Here is a 23,016-nt window from a genome sequence, read left to right on the forward strand (position 1 = left end):
CAAAAGAAACAGGCTTTCATTTGGTTTTTTTGTATTCCCCCTTCTTTTTTCCCCCACAGACCTTGTGTGTAGGGATTACTTCAACTGGTGTTACCTGGTGCCCCAGCACGGAGTCTGCAACCACAAGTTCTACGGAAAGCAGTGCTGTCAATCATGTTCAAACTCAAACCTATAACGCCTGGCGCGACTCTGTCTGTGACGCAGGCAGACGGGTAGTTGGACAGACAGAAGACTGTGTTTGAGGAGACTGACTGATTCTGGTTCTGCTTTAAGCGTGTGGAGGGCACCGGGGACGAATGACACTTCAAAGGGAGTGCACCAGAGGCGCCCTCTGTTCCCTCTGTGATGCCGGACATCTGAATGCAAGAACTCAATCCACTCCGCGGGGAAAGCGATTTAGGACAGCGCATAGGAATGAGATCATCATTATGAGGAGGAACCAGCAAAACGGGACTCTTGATTGAAGCCCAGGCCTGACATATCCAAAAGAAATGGAAAACCTGAGAAATCCCAGCTTTGTTTATATACTGTGTGTGATTACAAAGACCTGCGCCCAGGACACCCAACGTCTCGCGGTCAGCCACAAACCAGTGGTGGCAGGCCAACAATGGAAAAAACACGGGGTTTCAGACAGTGCCATGCAATAACATGTGTGACGCCCCGGTCTGCAATTCTTCATCAATAGAGGATCTGAAAAAGGGATATTTCAAGGATGCAAGTGAGAAAACATCATTTTACTCCACAGCGTGATCAAAAGTAAGAGGAATTGTCCGAGTGGGTTTTCTCGAACGCGGGACAGCAGGAAGAAGCTTTGTGTCGTCATATAGAAGAAAAAGAAACAAAAGGAAACGCATCGTACACACGTGTACACACGCACACACACACACACACACACACACATCCATGGGAGCTATTCTGAGATGGGTCCAGGCTGCGTGAACTGACTTTCATACTCAGCGGTGCTACAACGTTGTCTTCTGTTACAAAATCAATGTGAAATCCTCAAGTTTTAGGAAATAACACATGAATTGTGTGACCCATGTACAGTATTGTTTGTTTTTATTTATTGGCTTTACAATACAGCGTTGCTGGAAGACTGTATTAATAAGCAGTATAAATGTCATTTTATTACTCTACCCTAAACCTTCATATTTTGTATTACAATTCATTGGATTTCATGCTGACAAACTGCACTTTTTTGTATAAAATATTTACATCAAAAGCCCAATTCAGTAATATCAACATTGATTGGTGATTATTTAGAACAGCTGCTGGGTTCAAATCTGTATTGACGACTAAAGGTATGAACAGATTTGGCTCCATCGATCAACTACAGAATCCAACATCATCACACAAGTCCTGTACTGCATGAGTTGATTGATTACTCTTGCTATGCATACAAGCACTAACAGGTGGTTTTCACAATGCAAATATCAATAAACAAATGCAAGTCATGTCAGCATCTCAACTGTGTCTCCTGTCCTGATTTCCATTCATTGGTCATTCTTTCCGGCTGTCAGTTGGAACAGTAAAACTTGTTTTGCTGGATTTAGCAGCTTATTTGGAACCCTTTTACCCTTTTGCAGTTGATGCACAAACACAGGTTAGAATCATGTGTCCCGTCATAGAAAAAGGATTTAAGAAATGACCCCAGAACCATAATTCTAATATTTTGTTCATGTAGGACAGCATGGCTGACGAGGCGCTGTCAGCCTTTTCAACACCTGTGACATCTTGCTTTTTTCCCTTTAGTCCTTTCTCAGCAAGTCAATCAGACATAGGCCCAGAAAATGTCTTTGGTGCTGTCATAGAAAAATGCAGTGAGAAAGAAAGGGAGTGAGCCAGAGGGAAAGGTGGGTATTTAGAGACAAGGTTATTTTATATCGCTGTAGTTGCTTCTTAGTTGGTCAGCCGAGGGCACTGGGCTACCGGGTACTCTGACTGTAGGCTTCTGTGGACACAGCACTGGTGCACACCTGTAGGTCATGCCAGCAGTTTTAGTAATGAATGCCAGTTTTCTGACAAAGGTAACACTACAGTCACCACAGTCAAATCTCTCGAGATGTCTAACAAGGAAGTCGTATGATATATATGAGACTTCACTAAAGACTCATTTGTGGCTTTAGTGGCTTATACTTTCATTTGAAAGCAACTTGATTTACGTCTGACTGTATAAGTTGATATGAAGGTTTGACAAAAAACAGAGGCAAACAATCCAACCACACAAGAATAAATAGATTAGGAGGTATTTGTGTATACAAAGATGGTGTTAAGACAAAGGCTTCCTGTAGATAACAAAGGTGATCGAGACAAATCTGCCACCATCCAAAGTGTTACCTTACCTATGCCAGGTAACAGAGATCATCCGTGTGGAGAAAAATACAGAGCATGCCCACCACTCCCTTTTCCACTTGAAAAAAGCTGTGCTATCTCTGACTGCATCAGTTTGGAGAGATGTGTCTCTTTAGCCTTGAGCTACACTCTGAAGGTTCATCTGAAGTTACGAGGTCATTTTCTTTCCATCAGCATGCACCTAAAACAATGCTCGCCCCTTTAGTGGTTTCCTCCCAGCAATTACTAATCTTGGGACAACTTGCTTCCGCAGCACTAAGGGACATTATGGTGCACAACTAACCGACAGTTATCTCAAAATCCATGTGTTTACTTATTTATTTGTTTTATTGAATAGATTCTTAAATACATGACCAAATGACCTCCAAAGCATCCGTTTCAGAACTTTGTGTTGTTGTTTGTGTAGAAAGACACATTAGATTTTGTAACTGGACCTTGACTTAAATAGGAAGTAGTTTAGTGGGACCGAGAAAGATAGATAGGAAATATAGCTTTGAAACGTAATATTAATGTACAACAGTACCCTCTGCTGACCAAAGAGAGCTAATAACGAATTTACGGTAACACGTGTCTGTAAGGGTTGTACGTTTCCATAGTTAATGTTAACTGTCAAGTCTAAACAAGGCAACCAAACCGATTTTCTTGTTGACATAAATTATTTCACATGACGATAAATAGACATATTTTCAGAGATAAACCGATAAAAGTCAGTTCCCTGACCGGGAATCGAACCCGGGCCGCGGCGGTGAGAGCGCCGAATCCTAACCACTAGACCACCAGGGATCAGTGTTAATGTACGGGAGTATTATAATTTTATAATAAGTTTTCCACTAGTAATGGGTGGAAATCGTTATATTTGTCCGTGTAGATTTAGATTTTTTCACCTTTGAGATAATAAAAAGGAGGTACCAGGGTTTTTTAGCCGTAACTAGAAATAAGAAAACGGAAATGGACATATTCATGAATTAACTTTTCTTCTAAGGTTACCCTGGTATATTCTTGCATCACAGACTGTACGAGTTTGTAACATACACGCTTTCAATTGCTTCAACCTTTATTGTGAAAATGTACCTACTTCCGGGTTAGCTAAATGCACTTTGTATTTCGTTTTATAAGCAAAAACTAAAAAGGGATTTACGAATAGTATTTTTCTTTTTATCTTTCATTTGTTTTAGGGAATAGGAAGCAGTTACGTTTGTGCAGCGTTAATCTGTGCTGCAATACTGCTTTTGGTCGTTCTTCGCCGTGAACTAATGTAACGTTATATAGCTACCTAAAGAACTGCCTGAAGCTAAATGCAGGTAATATCACATAACATCCTATTTCGGTTGGCAAAAAAGCATAACAAAACTGAAAACATATTTTTCAGCCACATTGATTGTAAATCAACCAATAATGAGAAACCGTAGTAAGAAATATTTAATTTAGATAAACCGGCATTTCATGAACTTCCTCCGTGGGGTCCTAGGGTGGGTCCTTCGTCAACGTGGGATACGCGAAAATGTGAAGTTTATTTTGAACCTGATTGCAATTCTTTTTCCCATGGTGGCCACTTCCTAGAATATAACATAACGCCTGTCGTGATTTCGGTGGTCTTATCATGATGCCAGGGGACAGCCATTTCAAAACGGCCGCTATCGCCGCAGACGCTACGATTGGGAACTGTCAGAACTGCCCTGTTCTGCACCAGGTCAGATCATCTGTCTTCAGAAGAGTCTCTTAAGGAGTTCCGTTTTATCTTCATAGACTTAACGTAAACAGTCGTCGTAACGTAAATGGGCTATATGTTGCTTGCATCTTAACCGGTTGTTGATTTTAATAATAGTCATCGATTGTTTTTGTTTTGTTGCTTCCCGTCTCTTAATACAGAGCCTGACCGAATATGTGACGTCATTTCTGGCACTAAAACAGAAGATCGCAGTGTCCGAGTGAGTAATAATGAAATCTCGTTGTCATGGTGAGCGGCATCATCGTAGATCGTTACGGTTAGGGTTAGCTCAACGCCTTTACAGTTGTAACACTTGTTTGAAACAACTTAACGATAACACGTAAGTGTTTATATTCAGCAAATGTACCCATTTTGCATCGTTACTGATATTTCTACGGACCACGCAGGTACGAGATGTAAACTAGTTAGGTAAATGTGCTTTCTAGTTATGCATTTTTACCACAACCTTTCTTAACGTAACTGTGTGTTGTGTTTTATCCATAGAACATGTTCTTTCACTCTGTTTTTAATTAGCTTTCCTTTTCTGGATATGTGTGTCATGCAGTGAAACTAACAGGCTTCAACAACAGCTAGAAGAGCTGCAGATCAGATTGGTTACGATGGAGAAAAAGTCTGCAGATTATGAATCTGTTCAAGCAGAACTGGAGAAAAAGACTGCAGATTATGAATCTGTTCAAGCAGAACTGGAGAAAAAGACTGCAGATTATGAATCTGTTCAATCAGAACTGGAGAAAAAGTCTGCAGATTATGAATCTGTTCTCGCTGAACTGGATGAAAAGTCTGCAGATTATGAATCCCTTCAAGCAGAACTGGAGAAAAAGTCTGCAGATTATGAATCTGTTCAATCAGAACTGGATGAAAAGAAGGTATGCCCTTTCTTACCAGAATCCCATTTAAAGGGATATTTTCTCTCGTGGTAATAAAGGATCCGTCTTCTAATTTTAGTGCTTCATCATGAAATCTTTTCTGTGTTTATTTTGTATAGGGTGCTCTTAGGTCCTATGGACAGATGTCAGAAGAGATGGACAAATTAAAGCAGCAAACCAGCAGGACAATGGCAGAGTAAGAGATAATTAAGTCATTTGTTTGAACGTACAGATCGCTATATTACAATGTGTTAAAATGTTAACTATCTTCTTGTCCCTCAGATATAAGAAACTTGAAAACCATCTTAAGGATGTGGAAGGTACATAGCATTTGTTCACTCATTTTAAAACTACATTTAATTGTGTTTGAGTGATTTTCTTTTGCCTAATTCTATTTCAACCTCCTAAGAACTGAGGGAAACAATGTCACTAGAAAATGCACTGCTGAAGAGGGAAAAGGCTTCTGTAGAAAATGATTTGCTGAAATCACAGGTAAGCTGGAATGTGATCTTGAACTGCACTTGTGTTATTTGAGTTTTGAATCTAATAAATGACCATGAATGAGAACCAAATGTTTTCAGAAGCTTTGTGTGCGAAATGCAGCTTGGGAAACTTCCTAATGTTCCAATTTTAAACCTCTTAAGACAACTTTAAGGAAATCTCAAGCTGAAGCGGATCAAGTTGAAAAATTGGTAGAGGAGAACGCCAAGACAACATGCATGTAAGATCTCACACTTGCTATCCAGATTTCCCAGTTTGGACATTAATGACGGTCGTGTCTTTCTCTCTGCTGGGCTCTCGCCGTGTTATTTGTTATAAAACCTTAATGCACTTTATATTCTGAGTATTCATGGTTCTCTCCATATCATTATCATCATGCTTGTGAGGAAATCATTAAGAAGAAACTATGCTAAAAGTCCTCATATTTTGTCTTCCCAACAGAAAAGACAACCTGGAAAATAAAGTAGGACTGCTTGAAGGTTAGTATTGAAAATTGGATTTTACACAACAGCATTTCTCAATTCTTTGTTTATATGACAACGCTTGTTAGTGAATTTAGTTATACATATGTTTTGTCTTTATTTCAGATTCAGTTTCCAAACAGAATCATCATATATCCCAACTGACTAAAGATAAAATTGTGCTACGGAGAAATATCGATGACCTCCAGGTGCAGTATTGACCTTCTTGTATATGTAAATTAAGTCATTCTCAAAACATTTTGAGCTGACCTTTCTTTGTGTATAATCTTAATTAATGTACAGGTGAGACTGATGAAACTGGAAAGAGATCGTTGTAAAGGTAAACAAGCAACATTTACAAATACACTGCTAAAAGCATTTCAGTAAACAAGCAAAGAAAAACTATTGAGCAAATGTTTGTTTCAAAGGCACACGTGTCTATAAAAAAGGAACAATTTTCCTGTCTTGAAATTATATTTTTAGGCAATATTTGGATTTTCTCTCTACAGAATACATCAGTGCATCAACTCAAGCAAGTACACCTGAGGAGTCTAAAGTTGACAAAGGTATAATATCCGCTTTACTTATTTGTCATTACATTCCCTCATGTATTTTATCGCTGTCGGATGGTTTTCGTTGTGACTTCTACAGGGTGTGACTGTGTGTGTTTTTCAGAAAAGTTCCAGATGCTGCTACAGAACTTGTGGACATGTGTGGAACCTCAGCAGAAACTCTTGTTGCACGTACCTGGTGAGGCTGACAAATAGAGCCTTCGTTTTAAATACTTCTTTGAATTTCTTTCACCCCCCCATATTTTAATTTCAATCCTCTCTTTTACACTTTCAAATTTCAGAGTCCGGGTCCAAGCAAGTTCTACCCTGCTCCCCGCAGAAGAGACTGCAGCCTCATCCGAGTTCCACATCCCGTCCCGCATCCCACAAGACCAGTGAATCCAACAGCCACCGTGTGCAAGCAGATGCCAGCGTATCAGCGGCGACGCTCTCCCCTCGTGGGCAGAAGAAAGCATCGCTGCAGTCAACAAATGCCACCAAGCAAGCAGACGCTCCCGGAAGGAGCAAGACGTCCTGCAAGAGCAATAGTGAGGAGTCATCTGCTGAGCCGAGCAACTCTGAAGTGTCTGTTGAGAAGATACTGGCATTGTTCCAACCAATTCTCCCCTGCATATCACCTCTACCAGATTTGGTAAGTCATTTTCTATATTTCATGCAATTGCTTTTTTTTTTTTTTTTTTTACAACAAAACCTTTTCATTGGAATGCTATTATTTTGGGTCGTTTGCCATCTCAATTCTTTGCAGATATGTCTCGCCAGTAATTTGTCAGTAAAGATTCCACTGCATGCAATTAATAAAACGGACCTAGGGTCTCCAGAGAAAGGGCATTTATGGTTTTTATATTAATGGTGGTCCGTGCTGTTGTTGTAATTTCTTGAATTGATGGTCAATGCAATAATTGTTAGTATAATCACAATTAATGAACAATATATTTGAAAGGGATCCACAGAAGGCGGGTTTCTGCAGAGCCTTAAAAGCCATTGACTCATTAATTAAAAAAATAATACCACTCATGTTCAGTTTTCATGTGGCAATGCTCAGAAAAGTGAGATTGTTCATCAGCTAGTGATAACATGGGGACATATTTTGTGCTCCAAAATTGTCCGTACCATAAATTATATTTTTGGTAAAGTTGGTTTTCTTCCTCGTGGCACTGATGCCTTAAGCCACATGTGTCAAAGTCAAGGCCCACGATGGAATTATCTTATAATTTTTACTGCTTTCCCTAATCTGTCCACCAGGGGTCACACTGTGAGTGAAAATGACCAAAGCATCATGATCTGTCTGGTCTCTGTCAAAGGGCCTTGGTGGTTTTATCTTGTTTACAAATGACATCCACCTGTTCTCCTTTCTGTCTCGTAGGACACAGAGATTGAATCTATGGAGACAACTGACTGCGAAAAGGAAAACCATCTTGAATTATCTGGTGACGGTGTTCTTCATTCGCAAGAAGAGTCCCTACTCATCACAACGTCAGTAACAAGCCGCTGTCTGAAATCTTCTCAACTGGCAACACAGGACAAGGTGAACTCGCCATTGGTCACAGCGCACGGAGTGCAACCCATTTCCAATGAAAACGACTACAAAGACTCGGGACAAAATGAGTTAAGTGGCATTACGGAAATGAAGGGCAAAAGAGGCACAGAAGGTGAGGAAATACATCTTCAAAAAGTCATGCAGATTGAGCAGGACCCAGCAACCGTGACATTAGTATCAGCATCATCTGCTGCTTCTTCCACATTCAACATAACAGATTTTGTCGAGGTTGACTCATTAAGGGCTGAATGTCAAGAGCCGCCCTGCAGTGTAAAACACAGGAGCAGCAGTGACAGTATACTCTCTCAAAGTGGAAGTGCTTTCAGAAAGGAAGAGGAAGATTGGTCTGAGACAATTACGAAGATGGATGTAGACCCAAGCCCCAGTGATGTTAGCGGTACTCAAGCAGTCCCTCCCGGTGGTGGAGAGTCCCCCACGAGCAAGGATGAACCCACACTCACCGAGGAAACAGGAAATGAACCATTGGTTTCTTCCCCAGTTACTTTCACAACATTCATTGGCTCTGTGACAAATGCTGAGGTTACAAATGCAGAAGATGATTCAGAAATTGCCAAAAGTCCTCCGGACTATGGTGGTCTGGGACAGGACAGTCAAGCCCCCACAGTCCCTGAGCCCCAGGAGACCACAAGCTGTCACCGAAACGACACTGCAGTACCAGACGATGTCCCCTGTGCGACAAGCACCAGCGTCTCAAATAGACTAAATGTGGAGGAGAGGCTTGAAAGGCCTCCACCCATCAAACCTCCTGGGGAAGACGTCGGAAATAAAGCGCAAGGAGCTGAGGTAACTGACGTAGCCGCTTCCCCCTCGGAGCCAAACGGGGCCAACGCACCTCCTTCTCCCAGCGAGTCCCCACTGTCGGAGTCCCATGCTGAGCGGGAGGCCGGGCAGGCACACGTTGACACTCGTTCTAAAGAAGATGGAGACCCGGAGACACTGGAGAGTGAAGTGCCGGCGCGTTGCGAGCCTTTGTCCGCGGACCCCCAGGAGAGCGTCAACTGTGAGTCTCTGGAAGAAAGCATCCATTCGGCATGCAGGCGATTGAGTCCTTCGTGCCTGTTGCCCACTTTGAAATTGCAGGCGCTGCCTAATTTAGAGGAGAACCGTGTGATTGAAAAGGCTAAAGTCAAAGAGCAGCTTCAGGACAGCACGGACGCCAGTCACCACAAAGTAATGAAATACAACCTGCGCTCCGTTCGGTCTGCGGCCTCCGTGAAGGGGGCCTCCGCTAAAAGCGCACGTGACAACACTTTGGGGTCGTGTGCAAAAGTGCACGACAGACCAAGCACTCTGGTGATGAGCGAGAAAGAGTCCAGCCCAGTGGCCGGCTCAACTAGACCCCAACCTCCGGAATGCATCGGCCGGGTCCGCTCTGAGATGGGTCCGCCGCTCCCTCGTCTTCTAACGCCGCTGAGCACGCCTCCGAAGGCGGGCAAATCCATCAACCCGAGGCAGGCCATCGGGAAACTGTCGTTCCCCTCGCCCCGGGATCGGTCGGCCTCGCCTGCCACTCCCGTCCCGGCCCACTCGACGCCCCTAAACCGGCAGGCGAGCTCCTCGTCCTCCAACAGCCCCCTCCCTCCGGACGGAGTCCCCTCCTCGCCGCTCCAGTTCGGCTCCGCCACGCCGAAGCACGCCGTGCCCGTCCCGGGTCGCCTGCCCGTGGCGGCGCTGAGTTCGTCGCCGTCGTCCTCGTCGAGTCCGTCGCAGGAGAACTCCATGAGGATCCTGGACACCATGTACCCCGAGCTCTCGGCCCACGGCCGGACTCTGAGCATCCTCCGAGGCAACGTGGGCCTCAGCGTGGGCGCGTCGGAGGGCGGGGCGTCCCCCACGGCGCCCGACAGTCAGGTGTCCTGCTTTAAAACCGTGAACGCCGCGTCGACGGCCTTCACGGAGCCGAGGGGAGGAAAAAGACAAGCCCCCGATCTGCCCCCACCTAAGAGCAGCAAATGCCTCCGGCTGGACAACCGCTCTCCGGGCGCCAGTCGCCCGCGGGCGCCCTCGGACAGCGGCGAGGAGAGCGCCTCCCCCGAAGGTGCAGAGCGCGAAGAGCAAAATCCCATCGCCAAGTATTTAGTGAAGATTGAAAACCAGGCTTTTGATCTATTGCCTGTGATCCAGAGCCACCTGTTTGTGGGTAACCTGCCAACAAAACCCGTCCTGAGAGACGAGGAGAAGGAGGTGATCGCTGAGATGTGCCGAAGCGGCGCGGTGAGCATGCTCCTCTTCTTCCATATGTTAGGGACTGTTTGTTCACACGCTGACCCTCTGGTCTCCTTACATTGCTTTTACTTCAGATAAATGATTGTTTAGGGGTTATTTGGTCTACACCAGAGCTTGAAAAATATCCTTAATGTTATCTGCATAACCGAATTAAAGACCGACGACTTTAACTGGCTTATATTATGTTGCTAAAACCTCTTCAGCTAAAAACGTGCTTCTCCTGTCGTGAATAGTCCCTCTTTCTGCAGTAATGCTATGTGATAAGCATTGGAATTTCATTATACACGCGTAATGATTTAACATTTCAGATGACAAAGCCACATGATTCCATTCAGTTATTGTATCTTAATGTGAATCACGTGGGTCGGTCTATCCACTATTCCAACAAATCAAGTAAGCTTCATTTATACTCACAGGAGTGAAGCCGGCGAGAATGTAAAAAAATGGATAACCATAGAACAGATCTAAGTTAGGCGTGTCAGAACAAGTTTTATGTTTAGAATTTTTTTAAGGCTTTTTTGTAATCATTAAAGTCATACATTTTTGAAGCGAAATCAAAATCTGTCCCATCGTTTTGTGAAAGCTTGTGCCTTCGGGGGTCGGTGGCACGTCACCCGGCCACTCGGGCTCCTGGACCCCCCCACTGTGAGATCGCTGAGCGTGAGCCTGGGTGGATGCAGAGCATACTGAGGCTGGCTTGTGGGGGTGTAGGGGCTGTCTGATAGAGCCAGTCAGCTGAGAGTCAAGTGAGGAGAACCAGAGGGAGGGGAGGTTGGATGCGGGCCGTGCACAGAAAGAAAAAAAAAAACTCACTATGCGACTATTGATGAGCTCATTCTGGAAGGAAATGGGCAGCAAGATGAAATGTATTGTGTCCACGTGTAATTTACTGTGCATGTTCTCTCTTCAGAATCAGCTGGATGATGTGATTCTGCCCATCCTGAACAAGCTGAAAGCAGAGAGAAGTGCTGGGAGCAGGAACTACCTGCAGGCCCTGTGCAGAGTGTACACAGGGATCTGTAGACAGGCGGGAGACTGGGAGAAGGCTCACATCCTGGCCTACAGCCTTCTCACCGAAGGTTAGCAATCTGGCCCTACTGTATGACTTAAAGCGCACACACACACACACACACACACACACTTGATTTACCTGCACAGGTGTTTCATCTGTGTTTTTTTTTCTTCTTGTGCTTACCATCCTGCAGATTTCCCAGACTCTGCTAAGCTGATTTTGTTCATGGTGACAACGTGGCCCAACGTTCTCTCACACAGCAGCTCCCTCGGGCAGGCGATACATACGGTCACCAAACTACAGGCGCAAAAAGACACCCTCGGCTGCCTTTCAAAATTCCTCGGTTGGGAGAAGGTGGAGTGTTTGTAGAGATGGGGCTCTTCATTTCTCATGTTTACATATATATTGTTTTTCCTAAATGTCGCTTGTCTTATTTATATCTTCTGACTCCTATTGGGGGTGACTGGTGAACACGTTGCCATTGTATTCATTTCCTTTGGATTTCCACCCTGTGAGGAGTCGGCTAACAAACCGCCCGTCTCTGTTGAACCGCAGAGTCCTCCCTGTGACATCGACGAGCTCATCTCCAGAACAGTCTCTGATATTCGGGGCGGGTCGAGCCTGTCTTTCACCACGCATTGCCGCTACGGGCATGAGCTCGGGCCTGAGGCCTGGCAGAATGTCTTAACGCTGCAACTCCTTTGCACGCATAAGAAGTGGCAGTGGACCTACAATAACTTATTGAGGTTTGTTCTTTTTTTCTAACTAATCCTTGGTTGGAGAAATGACTGCTTCTCGTACGCGTGCTTGCTGCTTTATCCGGTATTGATGAGTTGTTTTTGCCTCCAAACAGCAAGGAGTTGTGGCCATTGATGAACACTTGGGTGTCCCAGCCCAGAGAACAACAAGCCCCCATCTCTGACGTGACTGTCGCCACCGTGCTCCGACTCATAGGTCAGTCGTTTGGATGATTAACTAAAGATGTGTAATTTAAAGATCACCACGGCGGCAGTTAAAAATGTAATTATCTTTTCTTTTTTTCTTTTTTTTTATTAGGGCGCCTCGGTCAACTGGGAATGAAGAAGAGGTGTGTTTCCTCTGTGCTTACTATCGCCAACGTCATCAACACGTTTGGTAGGCACGGACACACAGAAGGTATGAAATATAGCAAACGTTGCTGGATACAGAGTGTTTTACATTAGTTATTTGAAATACAAATCTTATTTCTATCTTTCCTATGTGTAGGCATAATATATATATATATATATATATATATATATATATATTCCTGTATTTATAGCTCAACCCTGGCATTTTCATGTACATTGAATTGTTTACATTTATTTGTCATAATTGTGCCAGATATACCGACATCCTGATGTGAAAGGGAAAAGGCCTCTGCATCAGGAGTCTCATCTCATCATGTTCCCCCCCCCCTCCCCCTCCTCTCCCCCCACCAGGTGTTCCATGGGAGGTCCAGTTAGCAGCCATCTACTGCATCTACGACCTGTCTCCCTGCAATCCCAAAGAAGCTCTGGGTGCGCTGGCAGAATGGCGAGGGGAAACGTCTCACGGGGTCCCTCCTGCAGTCACGAGCTGCATGAACCAGTTGGCTTCTGTCTGCAGAGCGGTTGCGAGCTGAGAGGAACAGTTTTAACTTGCTGACTGGCAGTCTATGACAGAGATGTACTGCGTTTGGGAAAATCACAACTTCCTTAGCACTTGATGCCTGAAGGTTCATGTTAGGTTTTGAATTGACATGTGCTCCCGTTTTTTATTTTTCTTATGTGCACTACTACTTTAAAATGATTACATTACTTGAATATACAAATTTGTCTTACATTGTAATTGTTAGGGACATGCAAAATGGGTTTTCTTGACATTTTAGCTGTGCACACCCTGTAATTAAGGTACTTAATTACATAAGTCCCTGCCATTTTTGGCTGTACTCAGGTAATGCTCTAAAGTATTGTAAAATATGTAGATGTGTTATATAATTATAGCGCTACTGTATATGTTTCTTCATTCAATGCTTGTAAATATTAGTTATCGCTGTTTTGTTTGTATGAATGAAAAATAAGTAAAGTTTTTGTACAGAGATTATTTAAATTTTTCATATTAAAATGTCGACATATTGAAAGAGTGTTTCTTCACCTGTCTAAATGCTATACATTCTAAAGCTGGGAAACGTAAGGGAATGAAGTATTAACCAACTGCTGTTTAAACATTATGGCTCATTAACCTTTTACATACTGTTAAACTTCAAAGCCTTCACAGCATGATGCAGACTAAGAATTCCTTCAAAGGAAGTGTCTGCACAAACTTTAAAACAACAGATCTATTTAGAATGCCTAAAAAGCTTGTCACTCATTATTGACAGTGTATTTTGTAATTTTACAACATTCTGCTTTGCTGAAAAAGATATGACACATTATGACCTTTTTTACATTAGAGAATTAGATGAAGTCAGTCAATGAAATGGCCCCTCCATACCTTATATAATGTTGTCAACCCCACCCCCACCACCCTACCAACTCAAATAGATTAAAATGTATTACTTTGTTGATGTCTTTGATACATAGCAGGTGCTTGTGCTCACAGGTGCAGATCTTGTGCGCGTTGCATATCACCATCTGACCTGTGGATGACTTCAGTTCCCTCTGTGCACCTTGTGTGATCCTTCCAGTGCTGGAACTATTCCTCGGGCCCCTTCAATGACCAGCAGGAACTCTGTCTCCACTGTCCCACACATAAACACACACAAACACGGCCTGTGCAGTTTGAGGTTCATCTAAAACCACCACTTTCTTTTATTTGACTCAAATTATAATCCATCTCAATTTGACCCGAAACAGCCTTGGTGTACAAACATGTGTGGCACCTTTTTTAAAGTGTAACATTTTTAAATATTTTCATTTGTGTGTATTTTGGGTCACTTTACCGTTTGGGGTATTTTTACTGCTGTCGAATGTCAAAGCGGTCAAATTTGAGTGTGCAAGGCTTAACAGTCATGTACGAAATTGGTGATAAACGCAGCGAGTAATGATCCTGCCCAATTACATTTTATCCACCATGCCCGTTGTGATTTGTGAAAAGTGTTGAAACATTTAAAAGGAACTGTTTCCGTTGTCAGGCGTCCTTCAAAATAAAAGTTCGAAACCACGGTGGACACAAACTTTGAATTGTTAACACTGAGACCCATTGGCCAGGTAAATATGTGGAAAATCTAAATCTGTTTTGTCTTTTCAAGAATCCAGGAAATCCAGGATAAGAAAATGTTTTAGACAAGTGTTGGACATGAGTTTGAAATCAATCGTAGAAAATAGGAGAGCTGCATTTTCTTTAAAAAAAAAGGTTCATTAAATAAATAATTAAATAAAGACGCATACATTAACATTGGTTACCAATGTTGGAATAGTAATATTTTGAAATTTCTCTCAATTATTTTTTCTTTCAATGTGATATGCAAGAATCTTTTGGAAATATATTTGTATTAAAATTATAACAAAACATTTAACCGTTTCCATGGTTATTCAGAGAATGTTCATTTTCTGGTGTTATAATTAAGTGCTGTTCTTGGCAACAGCTTAACCATTGATACAATGTGTTTTTTTAAACTTTTTTTTGTCATTTAAATTCCTTCTAATCCTTTATTTTTAAATTGTTTATTCTATACCCCCTACCCCATAGCCTTATTTTTTACTGTATACCCTAGAGTTAAACTGTACATTAGTAAATCGAACGTGCCGTTTTCTTGCACTATTTTGCTTTATCTGTCTCCATTGGCTTATTGTCTGTTGTTATGCACCAACCGCCAAGTCAAATTCCTTGTAGATCTAATATATTTTGGCACTTAATGTTCCTGATTTACCAACACACCTGATGAAAAAAAAAGTACTCATTTGGCGTGTCGTTTGAAACTTCCGGTTGTTGTTGGCCTGCCAACGTTTAACTTGACGCAGCGGCTCAGTCTCGAGGGGTGTGTTCAAAGATTTAAACCCCTCACACATGCGTAGACGCTGATCCGTGCTGCCGTGCTGGGTGCGCCATATTGACTGCCTTTACATGGGGAGTGGAGTTGGACGAGCCGCTTGAAAACCCGAACCACTTTCTGGACGCGTGAGCTCTGCAATGACAACGAGCCCATCGGCGCCGTAGGATTCATTACATTTTCTTGTGTGCAAAGTCGTTAATTCGCCCCGCAGCCGCCCCCCCCCCCTCCCCGTTAAGACCGTTTCTGCACTAACTCGAGTCCAAATGGATCCCAGGACCGCTTGGATCCAGCCGGAGCAGAAGGGACCTGCCAATTCCCTGTGGATGCACATTTGGGAGACCTCTCAGGGATTTGGAGCCAAGTCCGGCGTCGACAGCCGCCTTCACCGGCAGCGCAACTTCGCGCCGCACAACGTCAACTCCACCGAGTCCGGCGGCGAGTATTGCAAAAATGTAGCGTTGCCGACCGGGTGCGCGTTTGGCAAAGTGTCGAAGCGAGACGGCGGCGGAGGGAGGGGACGTGTCCGGAGGAAGGGCTCCTTGTCGCCGTCCTCCTCCTCGCTGGACTCGGAGGCCGAGGGCTCCTCGCCCTCCGGCTCCTCTCTGCAGATCGATAATTTGAACGTCGCAGAGGAGGCCAGTCGCTTTTTGCACTACGGCGAGCTCGAGTTGAACGAGAACAATCTCCGACGTCAGTATCCTCCCACTCCTCCTCCTCCTCCTCTTCCTCCCCTTACTCCTCCTGCGCCGCCTCACGCCGTCCAGCCACACTGTCGCAGCATGCCTCATCCCGGCGGCCACACCCCCGCCGGGATGAGGCATCCGCACGGGAGCAAACACCACCACCAGCACCACCAGCAGCACCACCAGCAGCAGTCCGGTCGCAGGAGGCATCTGGACCGGGCCAACACTTTCCACGGCGTCGTCCACCCGCTCCTCCCCCACGGCGTGGACTCCTGTTGCAGCCTGTGGAAAACCCGGCGCTACAGCCCCGGCATCAATGGGTGAGGATGTAGGAGGACAAGTCATGACTGCACCTCTCCACTAAACCACGTGTGGATGTATTTGACCTAACATGTGCACTTAAATGTATTAGAAGCGCATCCCCCCCCCCCCCCCCCACACACTACACATCAAAGCTTTTATGTGCCCCTTTTCTCCCTTGACTCCTTACAGTCTTCATGAAGAGATTGTGGACTTCTTCAACTTCATGTCCCCGCGACCGGAGGAGGAGGCCATGAGGCGAGCTGTCGTGAACCGAATAGAAAGTGTCATCAAGGACATGTGGCCCACAGCACGGGTGAGTTGTAGGGAGGCCGGTGGCGGTGAGCTGGGGCCGTGGGCACGTTGCACGCCTCTGGCCCACATCTGTATGCAACACTGTGACCTGTCTTTGCATTCGGTTTTTTTTCCAGTTTATTATGCGAGACGGTTAAATCGGTATCATTACACTGACGCGGTGTCAGGTATTAAGCCCGGGTCACTCTTGGAGCACGAGGTGGAGTGCTTCATGTTTTGGATCGTTGTGGCCAGTTACCTGCATGAGGGAGACTAGATGTGACGACCCTCTGCGTGATCAGACCATTAAGGGCTTTAGAAAAAAATGGGACTTGCCCGAGGACTGTTGTATTTAATAATTTGAAACTGATGTACCCGGAATAATTGTTCTTCCTTCCCTTTCAATACATGAAGGAACCGCGGAACTCAGTTTCACATGAACAATACTTAAGAAATGCCTTCTGAATTGGCACTTTAAAGTGAACTGTTACTGATGACCTCTGCAGTTTACAGGTGCCAGATGTTTAACACAAACGAGCAGGATTCCAGGACTTTTACTCTTTAAAATCATTTTATAATTTCTTTATAAAACTGAATTTTACATCCAACCATGTCATTTTTATTACCTTAGTTTTTAAGTACTATAAAATTCTATTTTATTTCTTTGCAGAGCTGTTGTGACTTATATAATTCTGTGTTCAACTGCGCCTCTGAGCACACCCTTCTTCTCGGTTGCGTTTCCCGTTGTTACATTAGTGAATTGTTTCCGGTTGTATGTTGCCTGCAGAATGTTCAACAGTTTATAAGAACAGTTTAAAAGAAATATCTTTTTAAATGATTATTTATACTATAAACCCTCTGAGCCAAAGTTCAAATAACACTCACTGCTCTGTAAAGACCGATTTGTTCTGTTGGGTGGTGGTGATGCAAATGTTTAATGCTTGTAAATGAACTAACATGCAGAAAACTCAGGAGTCACCCATCCAGTGTGTGCTGGCCATGGGTTACTTTCATTTGGTTAACAAACATCAATATTTAAAGGTCTGGGTACAGCGGGCTTAGAGCAGTTTAGCTAAACTGCCAACACACACCAACGTTGGACTGTCTTAGGTATGAGGTATCCATCTGATAATTGTCTCCATTATGCTTCATGTGCGTTAATACAAGCTGGTATTCATTTCGTTCTTTTGTACCTTGCAGGTGGAGATATTTGGCAGCTTCAGCACGGGGCTCTATCTTCCTTCAAGGTAATAATTGTTATTTTAATATTTTTGTTTTTATGGCTAATTGAAATGTATTTAATTATTTCAACATGAAACCACTTTATTCAGGGATTCATTTGGGGGAAACCCCTTTAGCAACCATTTAGATGTGTGAACTGACTTTCCCAAAACACACAATTAGTTGCACAACATAACACTAGCCTTAAAGTTGTGCTGTCGGTGACCTCCCCGTCACTATGATAAACTTGAGAAATGTACTTGTTGGGGTACAAAGTGCTTTGCTTTTGTTCTCAGTGACATTGACCTGGTGGTGTTTGGAAAGTGGGACCACCCCCCGCTGCAGGAACTGGAACGAGCCCTGCGGAAACGCAACGTGGCCGGGCCGTATCCCATTAAGGTCCTGGACAAAGCCACAGTAAGTCACCAGGAGACGGACGGGCTCGAGGCTAATGGCTCACAAATGGAATGTGGTTGATTGGTGCACCTGCCTCTTGGGACTGATTCCCTGTCCCGTTTTCAGGTGCCCATCATCAAGCTCACGGACCATGAAACCGAGGTGAAAGTGGACATCAGCTTCAACGTAGAGACGGCTGTTAAAGCTGCGCAGTTCATCAAAAGCTATCTTAAGGTTAACTTTTTAAACGTGACATTCTCAACACAAACGCGACCTCCGTCCTCTGTGTCTCATGTCTGTTCTCCTACGTGGTAGAAGTACACGGTTCTGCCGCCCCTGATCTTCGTCCTGAAGCAGTTCCTACTGCAGAGAGATCTCAATGAAGTCTTCACTGGAGGGATCAGCTCTTACAGCCTTATTCTAATGGCTATCAGCTTCCTGCAGGTACAAGAACATATGCCTGCTAAATCTACAAAGTTGAAGTTACTGCAAATTGTTATTTGTTAACCATTCAATTCTGTGTGGACGAAGTCTACAAAACGTTGTGTGTGCGTGTGTGTGATGCATCGCCCTCGGTCTGTGACCAATGCGTGCTCCTCGTTCTCGTCAGTTACACCCTCGAATCGACACGCGGCGGGCCAACATCAACCTCGGCATCCTGCTGATCGAGTTCTTTGAGCTGTACGGCCGCGACTTCAATTACATGAAAACCGGCATCAGGGTGAAAAATGGAGGGGCTTACGCGTCGAAGGAGGAAATGCTCAAAGCCATCGGGAGTGAGAACCGGCCATCCATGCTCTGCATAGAAGACCCAATACAGCCAGGTTAGTACGGGATATGAATCCATGAAGACACGAGTGACACGTCCACCAGAGGCTGGTTTCAACCTCGATGTGCATTTTATGATTCAAACGGTAGATGACTATTGTATGCCGCTTAAAAATTCAGGAGCCTAAACCAAGGGTGAGAAAAGGAGCAAATGCATCACAGTCATTTGGTCAAACCTTTTTTATTGTTCTAGTGCGACATTGTTAGTAGAACTTCACCTACTAAATCCTAATTTTGCATGACCGACCCTGCCTTGGCAGCACATCAGGCTCTTATACATTTCACTGATGGATGAACAGGGTTGATGTCTAATCTATTGTTCTAAAATGATTTGTATGAGTGTATTCTTCTTTTTTTTGGCTTGTCCCAGGGAACGATGTGGGCCGGAGCTCGTACGGTGTTTTGCAGGTCAAGCAGGTGTTTGACTTTGCCTACATGGTGCTGAGTCACGGCGTGTCTCCTTTAGCGCGCGCCTACCCCAACAAGGAGTATGACAGGTTGGTTTCTCAATGCATTGGAGCCGTTCTGTACGTTTTCTGAGCGTCTTTGTGTGTTCTAATGACCTTGTTGGACCGCACCTCCATCTGTGTTGCAGTACTTTAGGACGCATCATCAAAGTCAGCCCGGAGGTGTTGGCCTACAGGGATTGGACAATTAAGAAGTGGGGAGCCAAGCAGTATGCCAAGCTGGAGAACCACGGTAACGCTTGGTTCTGGTCGGATTTCTCGCAGAGACGTTGTCATGGTTACCTGATTACACACAGCCTTGTACCGAGGAACTATAAGAGCACTCTTGAACAAATTCCTAGATGGGCAAATGGATTTATTGTTAAATAGCATTTAAAATTGTGCTGCACTCAAAGCTTTGCCTTCTTAAACCCTGGTTGTTTCACGCGTCAAAACCTTCCGCTTGAACGTGGACGGTCTCTGTTCAGTTGTTTTATTTCTGCACTGACTTAGAATTGAGCTGTATTTTGTCACTATGTGACTCTGTTATGGGTCAAATTATTTAGTATAATGCTTGACTGCAAATTGACAATAGATATTCTGTTTGGTCCTAGATGTGGAGACCTGTGAGCGGGACCTCGCCAGGCTGATGCTGGTTTCTGTGGAGGATCAGAGGGACTCGTCCTCCCCGCTCAGTGCTGACTCCTCTTCTCCGGTCTTCCTCCCAAGCCCTCAACATCATTCATCGTCATCTTCTGCATGCTCCATTTCCTCCTCGTCCGGAAGTGACATAGTAAGGCCAAGGGATATTTAGTTTCTTGATGCTTTCTACTGGATCAGTGACTTATTAAACTAAAGTCCACACCCACACTTTGTTTTTTTACATGCAGTCATAAAAAACGTTGTCAGAATAACGTAATTATAGCCATCGTTTACCCATGATTACCACTGGTTGTGTGCAACCTTTTAACACCTGATTATGTCTTTATCGAGGAGTCTGATTCTCCTCCGTGCAGTGGTACTGCCATCCAACTCCACCCCCTCACGCTGTCCTCGGTCCAATCAGTAATCCAGATGGCAACTGACCAGAGGGCCACTCATCCAGCAGGCTGCATCCACACCATGCCGCAAGTTGGTTTTGTTTGTTTTTCCCTTTCCACCAGTTCCTCACAATTCTTTCCAAAACCTTGCTTTTGGTAGAATTATCATTGCATAATTGGCTTTTTAAATGTTTTAGGCCCAGACGTCACTCCCAGAAATTCTCCCCGTCCCTTCGCTCGCCGATTGCCAGTTCTACCATGAGAACCCACCTTTAATCGGTGTTGTGCATCGGCACCTGTCCCAAGCTGCCCACATCTCCCAGCACACCGACGCCACAAGTCCTCTATCCAGCCCCCTCCACCAGCTGCACCACCCTCAGATGGGAGGGCATCACAGCCACACGTACGCCATGAGATCCAATTCCCACGGCTCACTTGAGCTGCACAAAGTTGGCTTAAAGCACAACCAAGGTGGAAGCCTCCAAGGTCCAAACCCCTCTCTCGGTAACTTCAGCCCCCAGCGGCGGTATGTTCCCGAGGGTCCTAACACGGCGCCGGCTTTCAGGACCCAGCAGCAGTACAACCGGAACACCTGGCGGCGCAGGAAGAGGGACAATCTTACGGTCTCTAACCAGAGCAGATGAAGGACCTGTAGGACTTCACTGGCCATGTGGGTATTTATTTATTTTTCTATTGAGGCCTAAACTGGTCTTGGAGCTGTGATGCATTCATGACCCCCCCCCCCCCCACTGTTTTCGTTGGAGGTTCTCAAAATCACGCAAGGTGTCGAGTGATATCTGCCAGCTCTTGCGCAAGCACTTGGTGATGCTGCAGGGCTCTCAGATGAAGGAAGACTATCGAAGGCCTAGGGTCTAAACATCGGTCTGATGCTAGACGCAGCCCCTTTCCCTAAATCCCATGGACACCAGCACAGGCTTTGAGTTGGATTACTGATTCCCACACTGGGGCTTCCTCTTTCCAGCCGCTGTTTGGTCAAGTATTGAGTCTCCATGCAACTTGTAAGCCGTCCTTATAAAGGCGACGTATTGTGCCATAGTAGTGAACTGACTATCAGACCGGGTTAGTTTGCCCTCCTATTGGGCCTTTTGAGGTTTTGGGCCCACCTGGTCTTCTGAATGCCACTCCTTATTGGCTACAGTTATGATTCTGAGTTCTTAAAGCTTGGACTTTCCTCTACAAATTGTACTATGGAACCGGAGCAAAGCACTACCTTTTTACCTATGCAGCACAGCGCTGACTTGATGGTTTTTGGTGTGATGACACAAAACTGAACTTGTCTCAAGTGCTTAAACTGTGATGACTTTTCTGAATGTACCAAATGTTTGTTTGTTGGTTGTGTGTCTTCTTTTTGTCACTAAGGGCTTTTTCTCTTCACATCGGCACTATTATGTATGTTTTTGTACTGTAAACATTGACACCTTATTTTATGTTTTTGTTCATGTGCAGTAATTGCTTTTATTTAATTTATGACACATTGTAGTTTTATTTTAGTGGTCTTTCCCACTATACGTTTTTTTTTTTTTTTAATTTCACAAGACTGATCCGTGCAATAGATGGATTTGAGGGCCGTGAGTGGTACGCGTGTATGCACAGCTTTCCAGTGGGAGGGGCGCTATGGGGAAGTGACAAATGTGCCAAAAATGATTTACCTTAGCCAGTCGCCTGGCTAAATGTTTCATCACCACTGCTCATATTCATCATATTTTCAGTAGTTAGACTTTTATTTGGGTGCATTTCCTCTCGATAGGATGTACTGTGCTGGCGAAATGCACCTTTTTTTTTTTTTTTTTTTTAGCAGTCTTTACTCGTGTCATTTAACAAACAATTGGTGCTACTTATTACCAGCAAAGTGCATTTTCTGCCTTATAGCTCCTTTTTGATTCTGTTAAAGCAGGTTTACTGCCTTCTGAAATGACCAAATTGGCCCCTTTTTCCCTTTGTCCGTAGTCATAGTCTTGTTATTTGTTTCAATAAGCACTGCCGGGTTTACCTGGCTTTTATTTAACAACCAGCTTGTGGTTGTGCGTTCCAGGAATAGATTAGAATGCTTGTTAACATTACCATTCTTTCACATTGAGTTTTTTTTATTTTTTTAATTCAAGGGTCATAATTATAAAAGGCTAGAGGTCTTTCCCCTCCCATATTTATAGTCTGCATTTCTACATCTTGTAAGACAAGGTTGGAAAGGCATAATTTACACTGCAATCCATAAGGGGACCGAAATCTGGGATATCGCAGATTTATCCATTACTGGAGTTTTTGGTGGAGCCACAACTGATTTTATTAGGTCCGATTATAGTGATTTCCTCGACATGATACTGTTGGCATTATATCCTGGTTTTCAATGCCGCCTTTTTCATGCTCTCTAGAGAAATATTGCAGGAATCCAAATCCCCAACTCAAATGTTTGCAATTATGGATTGTTTGTGTGTAAATGACTGACGTATAGCTCTACACCTGGTTTGCTTTTTTTTATCTAAGTTTTTCTATTTTTTTTAATAAACATTTTAAAACTC

General features: G+C 44.2%; 3 protein-coding genes and 1 non-coding gene across 5 annotated transcripts in view; 3 read left to right on the forward strand and 1 right to left on the reverse strand.

The window, feature by feature from the left end:
• Positions 1–1,458, forward strand: part of LOC119198073 (A disintegrin and metalloproteinase with thrombospondin motifs 16) — a 36,796-nt gene extending 35,338 nt beyond the window's left edge. Inside the window, exon 24 of the mRNA XM_037454918.2 lies at positions 60–1,458. Within this exon, the coding sequence (XP_037310815.2) occupies positions 60–175 (116 nt within the window). The 3' untranslated portion in view covers positions 176–1,458. The remainder of the gene's footprint in view (positions 1–59) is intronic.
• Positions 1,459–3,063: 1,605 nt separating this feature from the next.
• On the reverse strand, positions 3,064–3,135 carry trnae-cuc (transfer RNA glutamic acid (anticodon CUC)). The gene has a single exon. It is a non-coding gene; the product is annotated as a tRNA-Glu (tRNA).
• A 689-nt stretch (positions 3,136–3,824) lies between these two features.
• Positions 3,825–13,445, forward strand: ice1 (KIAA0947-like (H. sapiens)). The gene is made up of 20 exons (XM_037454813.2): positions 3,825–4,042; positions 4,222–4,280; positions 4,626–4,947; positions 5,067–5,143; positions 5,230–5,267; positions 5,357–5,439; positions 5,592–5,668; positions 5,890–5,927; positions 6,036–6,118; positions 6,213–6,249; positions 6,419–6,475; positions 6,585–6,659; positions 6,763–7,112; positions 7,845–10,253; positions 11,176–11,344; positions 11,471–11,631; positions 11,833–12,023; positions 12,131–12,231; positions 12,334–12,432; positions 12,738–13,445. The coding sequence occupies exons 1-20, from the start codon at positions 3,953–3,955 to the stop codon at positions 12,917–12,919; spliced, it is 4,698 nt and encodes a 1,565-aa protein (XP_037310710.2). The 5' UTR covers positions 3,825–3,952; the 3' UTR covers positions 12,920–13,445.
• Positions 13,446–15,300: 1,855 nt separating this feature from the next.
• On the forward strand, positions 15,301–23,016 carry LOC119198103 (terminal nucleotidyltransferase 4A-like). Of its 2 annotated transcripts, none has more exons than XM_037454965.2 (12): positions 15,301–16,274; positions 16,447–16,570; positions 17,749–17,795; positions 18,066–18,186; positions 18,292–18,399; positions 18,481–18,609; positions 18,776–18,989; positions 19,364–19,490; positions 19,589–19,692; positions 20,054–20,232; positions 20,433–20,570; positions 20,677–23,016. In XM_037454965.2, the coding sequence occupies exons 1-12, from the start codon at positions 15,535–15,537 to the stop codon at positions 21,121–21,123; spliced, it is 2,478 nt and encodes an 825-aa protein (XP_037310862.2). In that variant the 5' UTR covers positions 15,301–15,534; the 3' UTR covers positions 21,124–23,016. The 2 variants fall into 2 exon arrangements, with proteins under 2 accessions (XP_037310862.2, XP_037310863.2); XM_037454966.2 differs by having other exon boundaries at positions 20,436–20,570.

This window comes from Pungitius pungitius, chromosome 11 (assembly GCF_949316345.1).
Source record: "Pungitius pungitius chromosome 11, fPunPun2.1, whole genome shotgun sequence".
Taxonomy (NCBI): Eukaryota; Metazoa; Chordata; class Actinopteri; order Perciformes; family Gasterosteidae; genus Pungitius; species Pungitius pungitius.